Source organism: Anser cygnoides, chromosome 24, assembly GCF_040182565.1.
Source record: "Anser cygnoides isolate HZ-2024a breed goose chromosome 24, Taihu_goose_T2T_genome, whole genome shotgun sequence".
NCBI classification, from domain to species: Eukaryota; Metazoa; Chordata; class Aves; order Anseriformes; family Anatidae; genus Anser; species Anser cygnoides.
This window is the reverse complement of record NC_089896.1, coordinates 7231298-7251817: the sequence shown is the minus strand read 5'-3', so window position 1 is coordinate 7251817 and position 20520 is coordinate 7231298. Positions and strand designations below refer to the sequence as shown.

General features: G+C 42.3%; 1 protein-coding gene across 1 annotated transcript in view; it reads left to right on the top strand.

Annotated features, from left to right (window-relative positions):
* The first annotated feature begins 828 nt into the window (after positions 1-828).
* The window catches only part of MYOM3 (myomesin 3), a 30479-nt gene continuing 10787 nt past the window's right edge, over positions 829-20520 (top strand). Inside the window, 24 exon segments of the mRNA XM_066982344.1 lie at positions 829-6504; positions 6626-6759; positions 6913-6987; positions 7648-7807; positions 8052-8209; positions 9264-9359; positions 10023-10111; positions 11305-11349; positions 11554-11694; positions 12734-12895; positions 13180-13321; positions 13413-13612; positions 13944-13997; positions 14325-14452; positions 15347-15530; positions 16420-16594; positions 17232-17353; positions 18031-18071; positions 18073-18219; positions 18395-18521; positions 19017-19195; positions 19272-19386; positions 19610-19766; positions 20135-20244. Of these exon segments, the coding sequence (XP_066838445.1) occupies positions 6653-6759; positions 6913-6987; positions 7648-7807; positions 8052-8209; positions 9264-9359; positions 10023-10111; positions 11305-11349; positions 11554-11694; positions 12734-12895; positions 13180-13321; positions 13413-13612; positions 13944-13997; positions 14325-14452; positions 15347-15530; positions 16420-16594; positions 17232-17353; positions 18031-18071; positions 18073-18219; positions 18395-18521; positions 19017-19195; positions 19272-19386; positions 19610-19766; positions 20135-20244 (2914 nt within the window). The 5' untranslated portion in view covers positions 829-6504; positions 6626-6652.

Genomic DNA, 20520 nt, shown 5'->3' with positions numbered 1-20520 from the left:
AAGCAGGGAGCCTCACACTCCACATAGACAGGAACATGAGGATTCGCACCAATCTCAGTTCAGCCCCATGAACCCTGAATGAATACTGAGTGCATTACTCACTGTAATCTACCAAGGAGACCAGGGAGGTGTTGAGCTGCTTCCTCCCATCCTTCCCTGGCAATACCAGCAAGGAACACGCTCCATGTGAATGACGGAGAGGAATCTACAACTGCAGAGGTCTCCTCTACCTCTGTTACCAGCACACCCAACTCCAGGGCTGAAATGAAGCAAAACCAACGTAAACTGACAGCCAAATTCCTTTGGGACTGCAGCTTTGCCAAAAGCAAGCTAAATGGTATTTATCTGGGGGACAGAGATGGCAATTGTTTTTCATTAAGAGGAGAGCGTAGTTCAGCCGGTTGATTTCCACTGGTGCAGTGAATAAGTGCACATGTCTGATGACCTCAGGTTTTCAGAAGAACTGAAACCATACGTAAGAATAAGTCAGGTTTTGAATAGTATGGGGAAGTACTCACTGGAAGCACCCCCTGAGCGCTGCCAGGGGAAGGCTGACCAGGAGCAAAAACTCAGCTGTTCTCACCACGAGTGCACTTAGGTGTTTTCTCAGTCTGGGGAAGCTGAGGCCAAAGGTTAAATTCCACTTTCTTGGTATGATTTTGCAAATAAACTGTAGCTTTATGAAGCAAAGGGGTTTTGATGATTCAACCCGGGATTAAAGGACTAACCGTAAGAATGCCAAACTTCATAGGTAAAGATTCAGGCCCTAACTCCAGTATCAATAACAAACAAAGCACTGTGGCCATGTCATATGAGGCCAAGAGATGAAATGTGGGATGTGGTGAAGAATGGCCATGGCACAGGGTGTAAGAGGTGTGAATACATTCGCAGCCTGGGCAGCAATGTGGAAGGACATTTCCATCGTGCTGACTTTACATCATGCCATTCAGTATTGGAGGTTTAGTGGAGTGCCGTTTGAGCTGTTTCATGTACTTCTGTCCAAAGTATACCATCAAAAATAACACAGAGAGAAACGTTGCAGTTACAGGAGTTGCAGCAGCCCAGCTCTGTTGCTTCCAGGCAGTGCGAGGCCCGGGGTACCGTCCTACCCCGCTAACTGCCCCCTGGAGAGGCGGCATTTCAAGCCCGTGATGCCAGGTCCTTTATTCAGGGTTGCCGTAGGCTACGTATCCTGTGTCAACAACATTCCCAGTGATGCTACTCAGGGAATAACCAAATGCCACAACGCCAATATTTTGGCTCATGTTGTGAAACCCTATCCTCAGTGCAGTGTCAGTATGGGCAGCACAGTGTGGAAGGGAAGGGGGCCTTAGTAGAGCATTTGAAGATGCTGCTAAAAAATACAGCATTTGTTACTTAACAGCCTTCTCAAATCTCTCTGCAGCCCCCTGCCACAGGGCCCGATCATGTCACAGCCCTTAACAAATGTGTCGTCTTGGTGCCTCAAGAGGAGACATGCAGCTAAGGCAGAGAAACCTGGGACCAGAGTTTTAGACTTAACGTAGGTGCCTAAATATGCAAAGCATCCCACAGCAGGATGTCAGTCTTTTCTTCAGGCACTTAAATACCTTAAAAGCTCCATTGCCTCTGACTATACAAGTTGATAAAGGCTGCGTATAGCAGAATGGTCTAAAGTCTCACAACCCAGCTCTTGCCTGTCCTCATCTGTTCTACCCCTAACAGCACGAGCAAGGAATGTGGTCAAGAGAGGCACTCTCTGAGCCATGGTGGAAGGAGGTGATCTCCTACAGCAATATTCTCAACTTCCTGCCATGATCATGGCTAAGTCAATATTTATCTTTTAGGCCTTGCTGTACCAAGCAGGAGGAGATTGATTCTTGTCTCATGAGTCACCTCTTGGATTTAAGAGGAAGATCATATCTTCTAAAACCGTTTCTCTTTGGAAAAAGATGTTGATGCTATTTAGCTTTACTGCAGCTGCACAAGTAAAGTGCTCATCCATCCCCCGTCAACGCATGCTGACCTTATTGCCTTCCACTTCACTGCTTTTCATAATCAAATTGATAGCCTTGTTTGTTTCAAAGTGCATCACAGCGAACAGCTATAGCAGGATCTAATTATCTCACTCTCATTTGGTGTAAGAACATTTCCAGATAAGCAGCATGATTTCAACATTGTCTCAAAGGTCATCCCATGCAAGCCATCTGTACCAACCAAGACTGCTCCTCATTCATCTTGACTTTTCCAGATAGCAGTGCTGATAGCCCTAGATAACAAAACAGAGAACTGCCTTACGACAAAGACCGTGCCTGCTCCTAGGCAGATGTCACGATGATGACAGGTGAGCGCTGCAGCTCCAGTTGTCACAAGGACATCGGCGCAGCAGGTGGCTGCTGTAACCCTAGAGCCAAGCTTTGCTCTTTGTCTTCTCAGCTAAATCTGGGAGCTGTCACTTTGCCACTCCCCAAGCCCTGCTCGTAGCTCGCCAGGGAGCTTGCACAGGGGCGAACGCATCGCTGCGGGGTGAGGCTCGCTTTTTCCCCTGTTACCTGTTTTGGCTTTGGAAGGTGTACTGGTGGAAGACTATCTGAAATCACGGGTGATTTTTTAACATGTGCTTTGAGGAAAACCTTACTGAAGGAACAAATGGGGAGCTCTGAATTCTGGAGACAGGATGAAGCAGAGTTGAGGGGCAGCTTTGAAAGCACCGGGACCCTGACAGAACAGACCTTACAGCTTGTCCTCCGGCATCACGGTGGCCAAGCAGTCCTGCTGTTGGAGATGGGGAGGTACGGTGCAGCAGAACTGCGTGAAGGAGCCTGCACCGCAGATGGACCTCGGTGCTAAGCAGTGGCCTTACGCTTGCATGTTCAGAGGATGTAAGACATCCATGTGTATCTTTTCAGATTGAGACAATGAGAGAAGTGAGACATGAAGCCAAGAGATTTTTCTAAGAAAAAGGTAATAAAGCAGTCAAAGGTTTGAAACAGCTTCCATATGAGGAAAGCATGACTGGTCTTTTCTCCTTAAAACACATAACAGAGGGTTGATATGACAAGGATGAAAGAAATCATTAATATTAAGCAGAACAGGCCATAATTACCCATTTCTTTTCATAATACCAAATTCAGGAAAGCACCCAAATGGTTATGCAATGGTTAAAAACCAATGAGAGAAAAGTGTTCCTTCATTTTGACAGCTTCGTTTATACCAAAATGTGCTCAGCTGTGCCTGCCCAGGAGCATCTGTTTACTGCTTTCTTTCGAATGTCTGAGGCAGCCACCAAATAAACTTTTCCCACAGAAGTCCTTGTTCCAGTGCCAATCCTGCTGGAGTTCAGCTTTGCTTCCTTTGGATGGTGAAGCAAACACAGGTTCTTAGAAATGGATCCTACTGATACAATCAGGGTGACTCAAAACCTTGCCAGATGTGATGTTGGGATTCATTTCCACAAAGTCTTGTGAAGGCCAGAATCATTAGACTAATTAGCAGGGATAGGTCTACTAGCAGCAATAAAGCATGGTGGGTGCTCAGCTCAGGAAAAGCTACAGGCCTCTGTCAAGAGACAGGGCGCTGGGCTGAACAGACCTTCAGCTACACCCTCTACAGCAATGTTATTTTTTTACAGATCCTCTTTACTGCCTTCTGGCCACTTGGCAAAGCCCACTGCTGGCGCACTGACCTCTCATCTGATCAGATGGAGCTGCAGAACACCTGGCTAACAAACTGGCATTGTAGCTGCAGAGCTTTACTTGCAAGCCTTTGTTTCTCCTGATATCACAGAAAATACCACCCGCTCCTCCCAGTGCTGAGAAGGGTTTATCCCGAATGCTGAAACTGCATGCCGATCATAAACACATGGAAAACTAGCAGTCTCTGTTCTTTTACCCTACTCCAGCCTCCCAGATACTGCCATGAGCAGCTGGATATGTAAGCTCACTGCTGTGGTGGCATCGAGCCCTCCTTTGCCTGTAACAAGGAACGTACAATAATCACAGCCAACCCAAACACATGAGCTGTTGTTAGCTCCGATCTAATTATACACTGACATAATTTGCCTGCAGTTGGCATTCACTAAAGTGATGTCAAAATAAATGATTTCAGTTCATTATGCAGCAATGGCAATGTTGACCCAAGGGAAAATCCTGGAGGAGGCTGAAACATTCATTATTCATTTTAGTTGCTTCACGAGTGTCTATCCTAAGGAAGCAGAGGATAATACAATGCTCTGATGCCTGAATTTTGGAGGCACCTGACTTTCCTTATATCATTTGGCAATGGCAATTATTTAACCAAACGAAAACGAGTTTGTGATTAGTTATCACTGCAGTACACGGCTCAAGCAGTGTAACCCCTGCATGGGTCTCCCCATTGTCACTGTGATGGCATGGTAGGATGCTATATTTAAGGCTCGAGGATGGGCACTCAAACATGGGGAACATTCTTTTGGGGAGAGTCATTCTTAGTGTCGTCAACAGGGAAAAGGAAACGCTCCTTTGTCCTTTCTCTTGCATGAGGACAGGCACTCTCGCTGTAGTCTTCGCAGGGTGAGTTTGTTTATCTGTAAATAAACTACTGTTTATAGCAAGATTTTTAAAGATCTTTATAGCAGCGTCAGCTATTCTGTATGATCACTTTGTTTGTATTGCACCACAGAGACAGATTGTGCTTTGTGATTGTATCTGCTTTAGAGTGTCTTTACTGTTTTTCCAGTGTTGTTCTTATGAAAATAATTTTATTTTATGTTTTCTCACAAGAGTCTATTCTGTTTTATTGGTCTGTTCAGAAAAAAAGTGCATACATTTGGACTGAAAAGTGTAGGCTTCTGTAGATCAGAACTCTGTATCTTTGGAACAAACACCAGATTACAGAGGACAGAAAAATTTCCAGGGAATAATAGAATGTAATATATATTAAACATGATTTTGGAACAGTAACTCTTCATGAACATAGAAACAGAGATCTGATGCACAGTAGTCATTCTACAGCTGCAATAGTCCTGAAGAGAGTAGTATTCTAGGAAATTAAAAAGATATTTTTTCCATTAAAAAAATACTCCATTTTCCATTTTCACTTTTTTGTATTTGCCAATGCTTTTTTTTTTCATCCAAAGTTAGCATCTACTGAGGAAATCTGTATTTTCATATGCACTTGGGAATATTTTGCATTTACCATAACTGTGCTTTTCCATAAAACTGTGCTTTTCCGTGGACAGTTTCTACACAATTTGTTTACATTAACAGAAAATCATACTCCCGGTAAAAGTTGTCAGGGGTGTATTTTTAATTGTTTTAGGGTTAGAAAACAATAAAATTAAAATGCAGTGAAACAATTGTCAAGAGAAAATTTCAACAATAGAGCATGAGCAAAGGAAGGATTTACAAGTATGTTTGAATGAATATTATTCAGCAATGATCACGTTTCCAAAGAGCCAATGTGCTTTCATAAAGTAACATAAGCTCCTAGAACTTGAAAATCTGTGCAGTTTACAGATTGGGTTGTCGGTTTCTGAACCTTTTGCAAGACATAAGGAGATACGGAGGAATACCCTGTTAAAAATCACTTCTGATTAATGCCCATTCATTATCCAGTGCCTAAAAGCAGTACACCTTATTCCCAGAAGAGGGGCTGCAGCAACAGCACGGTCCTTCAGCAGCTAATGCAGGAGGTGGAAGGCAGCCAAGAGCTGCTGTTTGCTCCCCACGTTTCACCTCCAGGAGGGGGATCTCTCTGGGCAGGCTTCTCCACTCCCTCTGGGGAGAGTCCTGCTGTTTACTGAGCAACTCCATTACAGCTACTGTTTGAAGAATGCTAGCTTTCTTCACAATTTATCAACTTTTTCCAAGACATAAGAAGAAGCAGGAGGCACTCAGAGGAGTGGATAAAGCATTATCCCATTGAAGTACTGACTGGAACTGCCAGCAGCTTAAAATACACAGATGGGATATTTGGGGTGAAGAATTGCTCTGTCTGCAAAAGATCAGTTCCAGAAAACCAACTTGGATTTTCCAGTTGTCACAGACACCAAGCAATTCCCACACAGCAGCCTGTGATGCAGCAGTGCTGCCTTATCCAACCCCTGGCACACCCAGGCAAGGTCAGAACACGGTACAACTGCAATCTGGATGTCAGGTCACAGGCTATCTGGCATCAGATACCCCTGTAATAGTTTCCAGACTGAAAATCTACTTATTTTCTAAACTTTTCCTCTGTATTTCACTATCTAATGTTCCATATCTTATTTTATCCCTGATCTTCTACGTCCCTCTGATTTCCCTTCTCACGACGCTCCTCATTTGCCTGCATGCTATATTGGGGGTCTGATCTAATGGAACACCCTGGAAGATCCAGCAGCTTTAGAGCATCAGCCTTCGGAAAACAAATCGACCCACAAAATGTTGCCTACCTACTGTTCTGTTACAGCTTCAGCTGCCTTTAAAGACTTATTAATTTGATTATCTGATTCCATTTTTCACTGAAGCGTCACAAAACAAACTTCTTTCAGAGTTTGAATACCAAAAGGTAGTATTATATGAACTTTCTTTCATGGCCCTTGAACATCAGAGCAAAGCAAGGACTTAATGGTAACTGTAAGCAATACTGTTAAGCTTTGAAAGCCACTTTATGTTTAACTCTATTCCAGCAAGAAGTTCATTTCTGGCTTCCCAGCATGGGAACCCGAACCTTTTTCCACCACAGAGAGGAGGAGCAAAAGGCGGAAAGGGAACAGAGCTTGCAAATGACCTCCACAACTAGAAAGAAAAGGTTCAAAACCAGGTAAGCCACAGAGATAGTTTGAGCAAATCCTGTCCAGACAGGACTTTCTGAAGCATTACACTCAGTACCAAACACTCACAGATTTGTTGAATTTTGAATTTATGAAATTATGGACATTTGTCTGGGTTCTTTTTATGTGTCTGCCTCTGGAAGTGAGGAAGAAGAGACTTTCAGCCTTTCGGAGTTATCCATAGCAGCTGCCCTTGCACTGACCTCCGAGATACCACAGTAAGTCAGAAATCATTATAACTCAAATACAAGCATTGTATTGCCTTTCTATAGGGGTCACAGGTTCCAACTCATTTAATTGGACTCAAAAAGACCAGGTTCCGTCAAGAGGTTCTTCCTCTAAAAACACCAGTCCTCTACAAAAATGCAGGAAACTAAATTACATTGCCTTGGTACCTGTGATGATGAGCCCTCACAAGCCAGGGCTTAAGAGAAACTATATTTCATAGGAATAAATTGAAGATACAGAGTCAGATTAATATATAATGGTAACAGATGGAACTCACCCCTCTTTCCAGAAAATCTTGGCAGTGATCCTGCTGTCCATCCTTCTGTGAGGGCTGAACAACCTACATAGTGAACAACACCCCTCTTCTCTTTAATCCTTCTGCCGATTCCCCATACGGGATTAAAAGTGGTCAAATAGTGGATTCCCTTCTTGAGTCATTAGAGTGTTATCTCTCATGGTAGCACTGTTGGCTTCTATGACACACGATTGTCTGTCATCATACCCCATTCTAAGTAAAAACTGATGTTTCTGTCCTTAATACTTGCTTAGATTTAAACAAAACTATGTACTATAAAACAACACAAAAAGACCAAAACAAAATATAAAGCATTATCCTAAAATTTGTTGGCTTTTAATATACTCTATTGCAGAGATTACAAGCTAAGAAGAAAAGCTGCCATCCTAGAGCTTGAGCAGAGGGGGCAAAAGAGGGTTCGGTTTGGAAATGAGATGGAAAAGCTGGAAAAGGAGGTTATTAGGAACTGCAGACTGCTGCGTGTGAGAGCTGACCGGAAGGCCCTTCGGAGGAAGGTCAGATCAGATGTCTCTATTGGTAGCAGAAAAACCAACGGGGTTGTAATTGCCAACACGATGTAGCATTCTGGAGAAGATGCTAAACAGGTGTTGGGACAACCTCAATACCATCAGCAATAAGGACAAGGCCCTATACTCCTGCCCCTGAAGTGTTATTGTACATGTCCCTTGTGTAAAAGAGTTTGTATAATTGGAAAATAATCCCTTTCCATTGCCTTTATTTAGTCTATCTTTGTCACAGGCTGTAGAGAAGGCACAGATGGAGAAGGACTACATCGAGCTGCGTTCTGGGCGCCCACCTATGTTCTGGATCCCCCTCCGGGTACACGCTGTCTGGGAGAGGATGGAAGTGATGCTGGCGTGCACAGTCCTGGCTTCGCCACCACCACAGGTTACCTGGTATGTCCGCCGATACCAACAACTCGTCCTGCCCACGTGGCTGACAAAGTGTGTGCATTTCAGAGGGCAGCCAGAGGAGTAACATCTGGGTCCTGATAGAAAGGAGGAAGGGAGAGCTTAAGAATCACAGAAAACACATTCAGTTTAGGTCCCTTCTTCAGTTCAACTGTTAGGACTGGTAAAGACGTGAGGTATTTAGTGGGCCCTGAAGACAGTCGGCAGTCCTACTGGGCTCCTTTGGGATGGGACTGATGCTCACATTGATCTCCCTCCTTCCCCTGGTGCTCGGAAACCAGAATCTCCTGCCAGCACTAATTCACTCTGCACACACACACACCAGCAAGTCTTGGCTACCTTGGATACCACACAAGTTTTGGCTTTGATGCCATCAGTCCTACAATTTGTGAAAAACAAACCAACTCTTTTACTTACTCAGCCCTGGTTATTTATTAGCACGCAGGAGAGGAAGCGTTATGTACCAGGCCTGACTGCAGCGATTGCCATTAATAACAGAAGGACAGAAATAAATGAAAGATTGCCTCAGAAAACAATCCGTAGAGTGTTCTTTGATCAGTTTGTTTAAGTGATTGACCATTCCTCCCACGGAAGCTTTGAAGCACGCAAACATTTGGATTACTACTGACTTCGCAGGCAGCCAACTCTGTACTCTCAGAGCCCCCGTGTCCTTCCAGAATTACCCCTCTAAATTTCTCAAAGAGCAAAGAGAATAAGAACCTCCCGCAGCTCCCCAGCAAACCAAAGGAAGCAAGAGATACCTGCTCCAGGTGCCTCACCCGACGTGCAAAGCAGGGAGCACAAGGAGGAAGCAAGACGCCAGCGCCGATGGGTGCGAGGTTCGCTGCGGGGCTGCTCGGGCCTGGCGTGGATGCGAGCACTGAAAGAGAGAGCTGCGAGCAGCTGCCTAAGCACCCGTCTACTCCTCTGTATCTCTGTTGTGTTTGATATCGCTAATTTTAAAATAAGGTGTTAATTTTACCAGCCAGTCTCTTCGTCCCTTCCTCAGCACCTTTGTGTCACCTTTGTGTTCAACTAGGTATAAAAACGGAATCCCTATCGATCTTCGCCTAGCCCCAGCAGGAAAATACAAGATAAAAAACAAGTTTGGGATGTTGACCCTGCACATCAGCAGGTAATGTATATACTCTCGTCTGTGAGGTGTTTCTTTTCAGTTGAGTAAGACCTGCTCTCCTGAAACATCCAGTTTGTGTATGCTAAACAAAAAGGATAATTCTTCTGGCATCTGACCCTGCTTGACTTTAGTGTGTTGTATTTGAGCTAAGCCGCTGCTATTAGTGAGTGATATCAATGGTTCAGAAGGTTTAATTTTTTTTTTTTTTTTACAAAAATCTTACAGCCTTATTAATTTTTACTCCTTTTTTTAGGCATGGCCAGAACATTGTCATTAAGGGTAGTGCCCTGCACATTAGGAGCACTTCACAAGCAAACATACCAATGTGAATTGCTACATTGATCAATTGATCAAGGTAATCAAAATGACATTAGCTCAACAACCCTGTGAGCTATACAGGTGATAAATATTCCTGCATATCTTCACTGGAGCTTAGTGTTCTACAGGTCTTTTGCTTGCTCCTAATGTGAAATCTTCTGCTCGTGTGTATTAAAAAACAAACAAACAAAACAAAAAAACATACAAAAAACAAAGTATAAGAAATATCTGCAATCAGAAGGAAAAACACTTTCTTGATGAAAAGCAACTATCTGCTTCTAACTTTTGTCCTGTAAAGTATGAATAATGACTGAAACCTAAAATGAAGGGGAAATATTTTTTCAGATGCTCCATGGAAGACTCTGCTGAATATAGTGTTGAAATTAAGAATCAGTACGGCGAGGCTTACTCATTTGCTACAGTGCTTGTCAGGAGTAAGTAGAAAATGTTTCCTTAGTTCTAAATTTTCAAATCCTTGAGACTCTTCAAAATAGTTTCAATGCTATACATTATATCAAAAAAAAAAAAAAAGGCACTCTGGAAAAACAGAGAAAGAAGTGAGAACTCTGTCAATAAGCTAGGAAAATTCCTCTAATTTATTAGTGAGGGAAAAGCATAGCTGAATAAACTAATTTTTAGCAACCGCCAACCAATATGTAATGGCTGTTAAAACAGCTTCCCTTTTCAGTCACTTTTGGTCTCAGGCAAAATCTTTCAGATTCCATGTGGACACAGCTGTCTTTCTACTGCGCTGAAATTGTACTGAATTTAGATACTTATTTTTTCTGGACTGATGTAAAACAGCCAAACATACACAATGCCTACAATACATAACAGGATTAGAAGGAGTCTCTTGCATTTCTAAAGTTAAGAAAGAAATTGGTTAACATTTGCTGTGACTTTCATGGGGATCTCTTGGTGCAATATTGCATGGAATACCGTACCCCTCTCTCAAATCAGTAATCACCAGGAGCAAATACAGTAACTGGCATAGACTGTCTGGAGTCTGGCACAAGCCAAATTCAGACGTGGTGAAAAAAGTAAACCACCACTACTTAAAAATGGAAGTTATATCAAGCTTTAAGAAATATGCAATGAAGTCTCACAGGATCTTAGTTTAGCTGCTCATACTTCCTCTCTCTATATAAACACATATAGATAACAATTTTGTCATTTTAAAAAAAAAAGACCTACAGAATTGCAGACAACTAAATGCCTACAGTGGGACTGAGAGGCCAGGGAGCAATTTAAATGGTAACAGATGGTGACAGGAGGTGAAGAGGTTTGCTTTGGAGACCTCACAGGTCATGCTAAGACAGGTGTCTGGCTGAATGAACTGCAAAGCCAGCTCAACTATTTTTTTCAGACAGAAGGGGTCTTTTTTGGTTTAGATAGTGTATTTGTTGGTGGTGCTGTAATACATTCTTGGCTCTGTTATGGGTTATGTTATTATCATCCTTACTCTTCGCATGCTGTATTTCGATCACATCTGAATACCATTTGGAGATGCATATACACACAGAAGAATGTGTCTCAAGAATTTTATTTTAAAATGTGCTGATATCATTGAGTGGAAGATAAACACTGGCATGAAATTTCCTAAGGGTATTTCCTTCTTGTCTTATAGAATATTATGGGAAAGAGTCGGGATTTGATTCAGAAATATACAGAAGTAAGTAAACAGCTGTTACTATTATTGCTTTGACTTTTATATCCTGAAGCAAGCTGGTTTTTCTGAGCTATAGTTTTTCCTATTAGCTTGACTGCATATGAAAAGTGCAAGGCTCAGATACCACTCTTAGTATAATAAAAAAAGCTACAAGGAAGAAGACTCTGTGAAGTCTCGCTCATGCTGAATTTTGTTTTAATTTCATAGGATCCCTTATTGCCAGAGAGGCAGATTTTGCCTTTTCAATGAAACCCTTATTTTCAAGAGAGAAGGAGCCATTCACCCTCTCCTGTTACTTCTCCTCTGATTTACTTGAACACCAACGAGACATTGCCTGGTTCAGAGATGGTTTGTATTCAATAGCTAAGCTCATATAAGCTTGTATACATATACACATCTGAATATACCATTTAATTTCACAGCTGTGATCTAATGTTTACAGAAGAGAATTAGAATTCTGGATTCACGAGCTGCTCTCAGCTCTTCTCAAGCAATAGGTGCTATTATTTAATTGGCATGCTTTCCTCACTTGTAAAAGGATGACAGCACTACAATGGTTTGGAGGTAATGACTTATTTCTGCTTGTAAGAATAGTTTAAGAACCATAGTTCTATACAGTGGTAGCTCAAAGTGTTTGCTGTTAAGTCACTGAAAAGACGGAGAAAAAAACACCTTCTGGCTATCCTTTGTTGTTCTGCTGCCAGACAAGGATGTCCATCTTAGCCAGACTGGTAAATCTTTGTGTGCTATTAAGTTTTGGAAAGCTGAGGCAACATATTAAGATGCCTCTTACCATTGCAGAGCTTATACCATAATCAGCCACAAAAATAACAGGACCTACTGAGTTTTAGTGATCTGAGGAGAATTTGGCTATAGTTTGTATTTCTGAGCAATTCCGGATTTGATAAATATGTGCAAAGTGCACAGCACGTGCCATCCTGCTTTGCTGGTTTTGAGGGCCACTCAGGCAGAAGATCCTGCAGGCTACATGGTAATGCATTCTCAGGCAGAGCTGGTAAAATATTTGGCAGACCTCAGAGCATCCAGTTACCTGGCGTGAAGAACACCTTTTACTCACTAATTTGTTTAAAGCTCCATTTTATTTACTCTTTATTGCTTTGATTACAAGCTCTTCAGGATAAGGTCCACGCTTTTTGCACTGTGTTTTGTGTACAAAGAGAACACAGAGGGATAGCCACAAAGTAGGATCAGAGTCCAGGACTGTATCTCAGAGGCACAACGATCATAGTAGCAGAATTGTCTCGCAGACCCCTTTTCTTGCTCTGTTTTGTTGTTATTTTTGGTTTTGTTTTTACATTTGGAAATACAGTGATCCTCACTCCACCAGTTCAGGTGGAGATCCTTTAACCCTCTTCATGCTTCACAGGTGAGTTGCTGCAGAACTCAGAATGTCAGAAATTAAAGTACCAAGACCGGGAAGCTTCTCTGACAGTGTCATGTGCTCACAAAGAAGACGAGGGATTTTACACTATCCGCGTCCCCTCACTGGATGGATATAAGGAGCAGACCACTTACGTGTTTGTTAGAGGTATTACCAGGATGCTGTCCTACTTAGAACAAGAAGCTCCTTTCCTCATATCTTGGCATAAAGGAATTCACAGCCTCATTCTCAAGAAAACGTGTCTCAATTATGTGCATGGGTACAACTAACAGGATGTCCAAATCCTGTTTTCAATTGTGATTAAGGTTCTAGAATATATGACTTGCATTACTGAGATGTAGGCCTTTGCACACTTAAAATCAAGTTACTGAGTACAAGTTTTAGTTCAGAGAAGAAAAAACCTTAACCACTGTAACTTGCTGTTTCTATAGATGCTGCAGCAGAAACAGCTGGTGCACCCGGATCCCCACTCAATGTGAAATGCCATGACATAAATAAAGATTGCTTGATTCTTTCTTGGGTAGCACCCAGTGATAATGGAGGAAGCCCAATCCTTGGATATTTTATTGAAAGGTCTGTATGTTGGCCATCTCAGAGCAAGAAAGCTCATCATTATGTTGTGGACAAAACCCGAAGGAACTCCACGGGCTGTGTTCCTTTCCAGGTGTGTTGCCGGGTCAGAGGACTGGGTCCCATGCAATGACAAGCCTGTGAAAACCTGCCGATACCCGGTCCTGGGCCTCGCTGAAGGACAGACATACCAGTTCCGAGTAAAGGCTGTCAATAAAGCAGGCATCAGTCATCCTTCGAAAACCAGTGCTCCAGTTACAACGTATGACCCCAGCAAGGACAAGAGAGTGACGGGTATGTACTGAAACCAGGAAAATGTGCTCTGTAAGTACAATGCGAGGCTGCAGGTATAAACGAATGCAGTTTGTCCAGCTTCTCCTCATTCTCACAAACATCATTGCAACATACTGCCGTGCTGTGCATTTGCTGAACCCACCTCAGTGCTATTCTGAAACAGAGAAGATCAACCACACGGGACATTTCATTAAATGTGTGATGAAATGTATACAACTATTTATATAATTAAATTACACAGTTCTGATCTCTGTCTTTTCTGACAAGCTCCAAGCATTTTGACACAGTTCTGTATCTCTTACTGGATAACACTGTCCTGTTAACATTGCAGTTATTCCATATGATGAAGGCAGGAAGATAGAAATTTTCAAGGATGACCTAGAAGGTACGTTCAAATTTATACTGAGCCATTGTCTCAGAGAGAAATGATTGTTATAGAACAACGAGATCAGTACTAACATGACTCAGGATATGGGAAAACATAACTGCAAGCTGCACAAGGAATGGAAACTACCCTCTCTAATGTCTAATCTAAATCTCCCCTCTTTTAGTTTAAAACCATTCCCCCTCATCCAGTCACTATCTGACTGAGCAAAGTCTCTTCATCTATACTAAAAAATCTTACTTTACAGTGGGAAAACATAATCTGTTTTAAAAGAACACTTTTCTGCTACATTATAACTAAAGCATATTCTATTCTGACTTCCCATAGGACACATTAAAATTCCTTTGCCACCCACCAATGTTCATGCAAGTGAGGTCAGAGAAGATTATGTGGCTTTGGCCTGGGATGAACCAGACCCAAGAGGCAGAGAGCCACTGAATTACTACGTGGAAAAGGTAAGAAAATAATATCACATAGAAGGGAAACTGCTGCTACTCCTGAACAGAACTGTTTATTTCTCATATGGCCTATAGCACAGGCCAATATTTATTGACCATGAATAACTGCTGGTGGATGCTTAGAGTAGTCAGTGAAAATAATTTAAGTCACTGCTTCTAAGGGAGAGGTTTCCTCCCATCTTAAAAAAAAAAAAAAACAATCATGTTTTTCCTGAAAACCTTGGCACAAAGTAGAAGAAGGGAGGCAAAGGAGCTGAATCGCCCTACTCCCTTGAAAACGTGGTCAGTCCCTTACTGGAGTGAGACACCCTGAAAGGCTGCTCTAAGGGGAAGCTGCTTCTGCTTCGCCAGCACTGCTCACTGCGCAGGGAACTGCAGAACCAAGTCAGCAATGACTTTCTCGGCCTCTCTCCAGCTCCACAGCTTACTAGAGCCATGATCCTGACTCTGACACCAACTTACATAGCAACAATTAGCAAAGAATAAATTAGTGAGTTTTACACCATACAGTGGTAGTGGAGTTTTAACAGGAAGAGTGTTCCTGCCTTATGGGCCCCTAGGAGGGGAAGAGCCATGAAGAACTGCACAGTAGTTCACTTTACTGCTCCCCTCTAAGCCCCTTTGCTAGTTAATTAGTATCTCCTACCAATTTCCTTCTATATGTACTCGTTTCCCACCTGCTGTACCATTTTTGTTGCAAAGGGGCCCTCTGTTGCCATGGAAGAAAAGTTTAAGTTTATCAAGAAGAAGTGTATCATCTATATTTTGTTTTTGTTTTTTTTTTTTGGTTGGTTGGTTGGTTTATTATTTTGCTATGAAGATTGACTTTGTTATTCCTCAGGAGGGTTTTAAGCTTTCACAAGTTGTAAATCATCACCTTTTTCTTTACAGTCGATTGTAGGCAGCAACTCCTGGCAAATGGTTAATCTGGATATGCCAGTTAATTCCCCAAGATTTGCACTCTTTGATCTTGTTAAGGGAAAATCATACCGCTTCCGCGTGCGATCTGTTAACAAGTACGGAATCAGTGAGCCATCCCTGCCCAGTGAACCCATAACTGCTGGAGCAAAACTGGGTAATTATTTCACTAATATGCACTACACTAATGACATGGAAAAGGTGATGTACTATGAAATTAATGTGTGGGTTCCCCCTACCCCCATCCTGCTTCCTTTAAACTTCATGTTATATTATTACACAGCAGTTGCTTTGATATCAGGAAATCTCTTAATGCCTTAAATCCTTGTTTAATTACTTTGCAGTTGGTCAGTGCAGTGTAAATCTAACCAAGCAATATGGGAGAATTACATTTAATTAAGGGACAGTTGAAGCCTGTGATTAATCCAAGTATTCTTCCAGCACTCTAAAAAAAAAAAAAAAAAAAGAGGCCTCACAGGCCCATGTCACAAGGAACGATACAGCTGTGCTTGCTGAAGGAACCTGTCTCGGGGGCTTCAGAGTAAGGAGCAGTCCCTGAAGGGCTGATTTGTTCTGTTTTCTTCCCAGGAATGACATGACAACAGTAAGAGATGCAAAGACCCATGCACATGTTTCCGTTACACAGAGAGGACTAGCTCTTTCTCTTATATATCCTCATATTAAAGCTGCACTAGTGTTCATTAATGCTGTCCTTTTTTGTCAAGAGTGAAGCAGGTCCCATTTCACAGCAGAGTCACATAAGAGTTAATATATGAGTCTCATTTCTCCTCTGCTTCAGAGGTTACATAGGTGTACGTGCAGAAATCTATGGGCCGTAAGGCAAAGAAGTATAAGGAGTCATAAACCCAAACATAAACATTTAGGCTGTAGACCAGGACAATGTCTATGGTATTTTGCTCTAATTTGAAAGTGTAGCTCTGGAAAAGGTGAATAAATAATACAGCTCAACTCACTTATGAAAACCTTTGAATTTATAAGTTTTTAAGAATACAACTATTTTTCTGTTTTCATTTTTTCTTTTGCAGCTACTCTGCCACCACCTTCTCAGGTTTTAGCTTTCAGAGACACCAAGACATCTGTTGTTTTGCAGTGGGATAAGTTAAAGGATGGTCTGGAGCCTCTTGGCTACTACATATATTGTCGGGAAACTGGGACAGAAGGATGGCAAACCGTCAATAATAAGCCTGTGACATGTAATGAGTGAGTTCAGCTATTATACTGCACTGAGAGAAGACAGGGTGCCAGCTTGGATTCCTGTGTATGGCCGGAGTCATATTTCAGATAAAAAAAGAACTTCCTTCTCTGCATACACAGGCATGCACACACGCAAACGCCACGTCCTCTTTTAGCATTAAGTATTGCTCACATGCTGAAATGCCCAGTCTTACTTTTACATCCAAAGCCAGACTGACAGCAAGGTCTGTGTGTATCTTCAGGCTCTACGTCTGCAGAAGACAGACCTTGTGGCATGACCAGCAGAACCACATTCCATTTTTTTGCTTCCTTTCCAGAGAGTAAGTTGGTGTCACTCACACACAGGATTCAGAAAACCTCTGTAACTGTGGGGGCCACATGTCAACAAAAAAGTCCATTAGAAGTCCTATTTATTCTACTGGCAGTGCCAGACAGCAGCATGACACCTCTTGGTATCTAATCTATACTTACTGTCCGATTTATTGGTAGCCATTTTACGTGGCACAGTGCTCTTTAATCTGTAACGGCAAATAATGGTTTTGCAAGGAACATTGCCTTATTAAAATATACTGCTGTCTGTTCAGAGGACTGTTTACCTGTACTCTGAAGAGTCAGACACAAACATAATTATTTTCTCTCCTAGATTTACTGTTCCTGGGCTGCAGCCTGGAAAGGAGTATGTCTTTTGTGTGAAATCTGTCAGTGAGGCAGGACTAAGCGACAGCTCACCAGAGACGGATCCTATTGTTGTCAGGCCAGCTATTGGTAAATAGTATATACATGCACATACACACAAAAAATAAACCCCTCCAAGATGTATCTATCATACAAAGCTATTATGACACACAGTGGTAATAACAGTGAGCAGATAAGCAAACAAAAGCAAGAGGGAACGGATTTTCTTGCACCCCACTGGTTCTGTTACTAATTATACATGTCAGGGGTGGGCAAAGTTAATTAGCATTTTGGCAAAGGAGTGTGTTAATGCTTACAGTATTCATTTGGTACTGGTACAAGTGAATGTTTTAAGTGCACTGTTATGCTGGTATCTTGAAATCAGCAATGTGAATTTCTCCAAAGCAATTACAAAGACCTGCCCACCACGTTAAGACAGTAGCCGACCCTCAGCCTTCACCTTTATACCAACTCACTCTGTCCATCTTTTCTAACAGACAAAACATAAAGCAACATGCAAGAAACACCCTGAAACATTTCCGTGACTTTTCTTGTGGCATCTGAAAAAGAATCCACTCACTTCTAAATCCTTTCATGCTGTAAAAGTGGTATTAAAGGGCCTTAATATAAATAGCATCACATCTGATCTGCACACACAGGGCTTTCCTCACCCTGGTTTGTCCAATACGTACACCTCCTTCCCTAGTCCCCAGAGCCCAAGCCCGCACTGAACACCGCTGTCCTTCCCCCCTCCCTTTGCTGCGCAGCTCGGCCGTCTGCGCCCCGCGGGTTTGTTCTGCTGAGCTGCAGGGAAGAGCGACATGACCATCGGCTGGAAGCCCCCGAAGCGCCGAGGAGGAACAAAGCTTCTGGGCTACTTCCTAGATCAGCACGATACGTCTGAACTCGACTGGCATGAAGTCAATATTCAGCCAATTCCCCAACGAGTTTACACGGTATTAATTTCAGATATAATACTGTCCTTCCTTACATGTAGTGGGAACCATAGCTCCAACACGAGATGAGCTGCTTCTCCTCTACTTCCTCTAGTCCAGAACTTACCTCATGCCTCATAAGACTGCTACCATGCAAGGCCATGCCAATAATCTCTTTGTGCTTCTGAACCCAAAGGTTGGCAACCTCAAGGAAGGTCACCTCTATGAATTCCGGGCTTGTGCAGTGAACATGGCTGGTGTTGGGGAAGTGTCTGAACCCAGCGACGCGTTCAAGTGTGAGGAATGGACAATGCCAGAACCAGGTACCTCTCACAAAAAGAACAGGCAGAAAAGTATTACCAGGTACACCAGTTATCTTCTCACTCTTCTGTGACTCCAAGGGACTTCTGAAGACTAAACCTGTACAAGGCTGGGTCCCAGTGTACAGATGCACACAAACACTTCTGGGGACCTTCTGATTCAGATGTAGCATATTATTTCTGCATTACACACATCTAGCATCAAGGTATTTTTAATAATATTGTTTCCAGAGAATGAATAATCTGGATCAAATACCTTAACATCTTTGTATACTACACCAGAGCACATAACATCAAACCAGCTGATGTATGCTTTTTTTTTTTCCTAGAACCTATGGTTCTAGAGCCTCAACGGTTGAATAGCATAGAAAGCACCACCAGTGGGCCCACTCTTCACTTGTTAACAGAAAGCTCTGCTTTCTGATCTCAAACTCAAATGATGTGCACCTGCTTGCATTTTTAATGTTATTGCTTGACAGCACACTCTTCTCCGGACAGGCCCTCCTTATGATGTGAAGTTCACAGAAGTAAGAGACTCGTCTCTGATGCTACACTGGCAAGCCCCGCTGTACACAGGCGCAGGTCCAGTTACAGGGTACTACGTGGATGTGTGTGAGGAAGGGTCAGAGGAATGGAAGCAAATAAACAAGCAGTCCGTAGCCACCACTCACATGAAGGTCTGTATGTGCACTTACTATCCAAATGTCGCTTCTCATTCAGCCTTATGTTAATTCCTGTCACTGGTTCCTACAGGTTTCAGATCTAGAGACAGGGAAATGCTTTATTTTCCGAGTAAGAGCACTGAACAAGGCTGGAATTGGGCCCCCTTCACTCCCCTCGGATCCTGTGGTGGCTAAAACCAAGCCTGGTATGAAACTAAAGTGGTGAGATTTTAAATATTAGCTACATGTTCCATAGCAAGAAAAAGCCTGAGTCAAAATAAAGATTAGCAAATTAATCTGCCCAAATGAATTTACTCTAGCTGTACACTCTCTAGCCTTTAAGCCAGATGTCCAGACGTTACCTGTTTCGGTAAGGAATGTTTTGCAGTGTTATATTTTTTCCTTTGATTGCTTACTTTTGTCATACAGGCACAAATGAAATTGAACTTGGGGTTGATGAAGAGGGTCTCATTTATATGGCTTTTGAAGCTCCTGAGAAGAATGACTCTTCTGAATTTATCTGGTCAAAGGACTATGAAGGACCACCAGATGCTGACAGAGTTCGGACTGAAGAGAAGGGCAATAAGTGAGTACATTATGCACACTGAGAAAATGAATTGTGGACTGTGGAATAAAGAATGCCTTAAACACAGAGAAAAATGTGAGGGCAAATGTTTCCCTCTCCTCCCAATATACAAGTAAACTGTTGAACTTTTGCAAATCTCCCCCTCCCTTTTGCAAATCTCTTCCCAGCTCTGCTGCCTATGGAATGGGGCAGGCAGGGAAATGGTCAGGTCACAGAAGGGAAACAACATCCCTTATATTGTTAATGTTTTTGCCTTGCTTCTCAGTGTCACATATATGTGATGTTCTAGATGTATCAAATGTATTGTATTCTCTTACAAAAAGCATAAATTTTAAAAAATATATTTCTTTTCTATTATTACTTTGAAGATCTAAGCTTATACTGACAGACCCATCAGAAAAGGACTTGGGAGTATATTCAGTGGAGGTCACAGATGTAGATGAAGATATCTCTGCCAGCTGCACTTTAACGAAAGAAGGTAAAAACTAATTATTAACAAACACCAAAATCTAATGTGCCATAATTTTCTAGTATGAGATGTTTGGAGGAAAGCTTCTCCTAAAGGAATAGAAAGTGACTGATGTCACTTAATGATAGGGGTATCATTAGAAAGATGTTTCTCATTCCCTGAAGGCCAAAGGGCAGTTTCTTTTCCAGTCCCCTACAAAAAGATACCACGGTCCTGGAAGGTCATTTTTCCATTAGAGTTCAGATTTCACACACAGCTACACTATCACAGTTATTTAAAACTTTA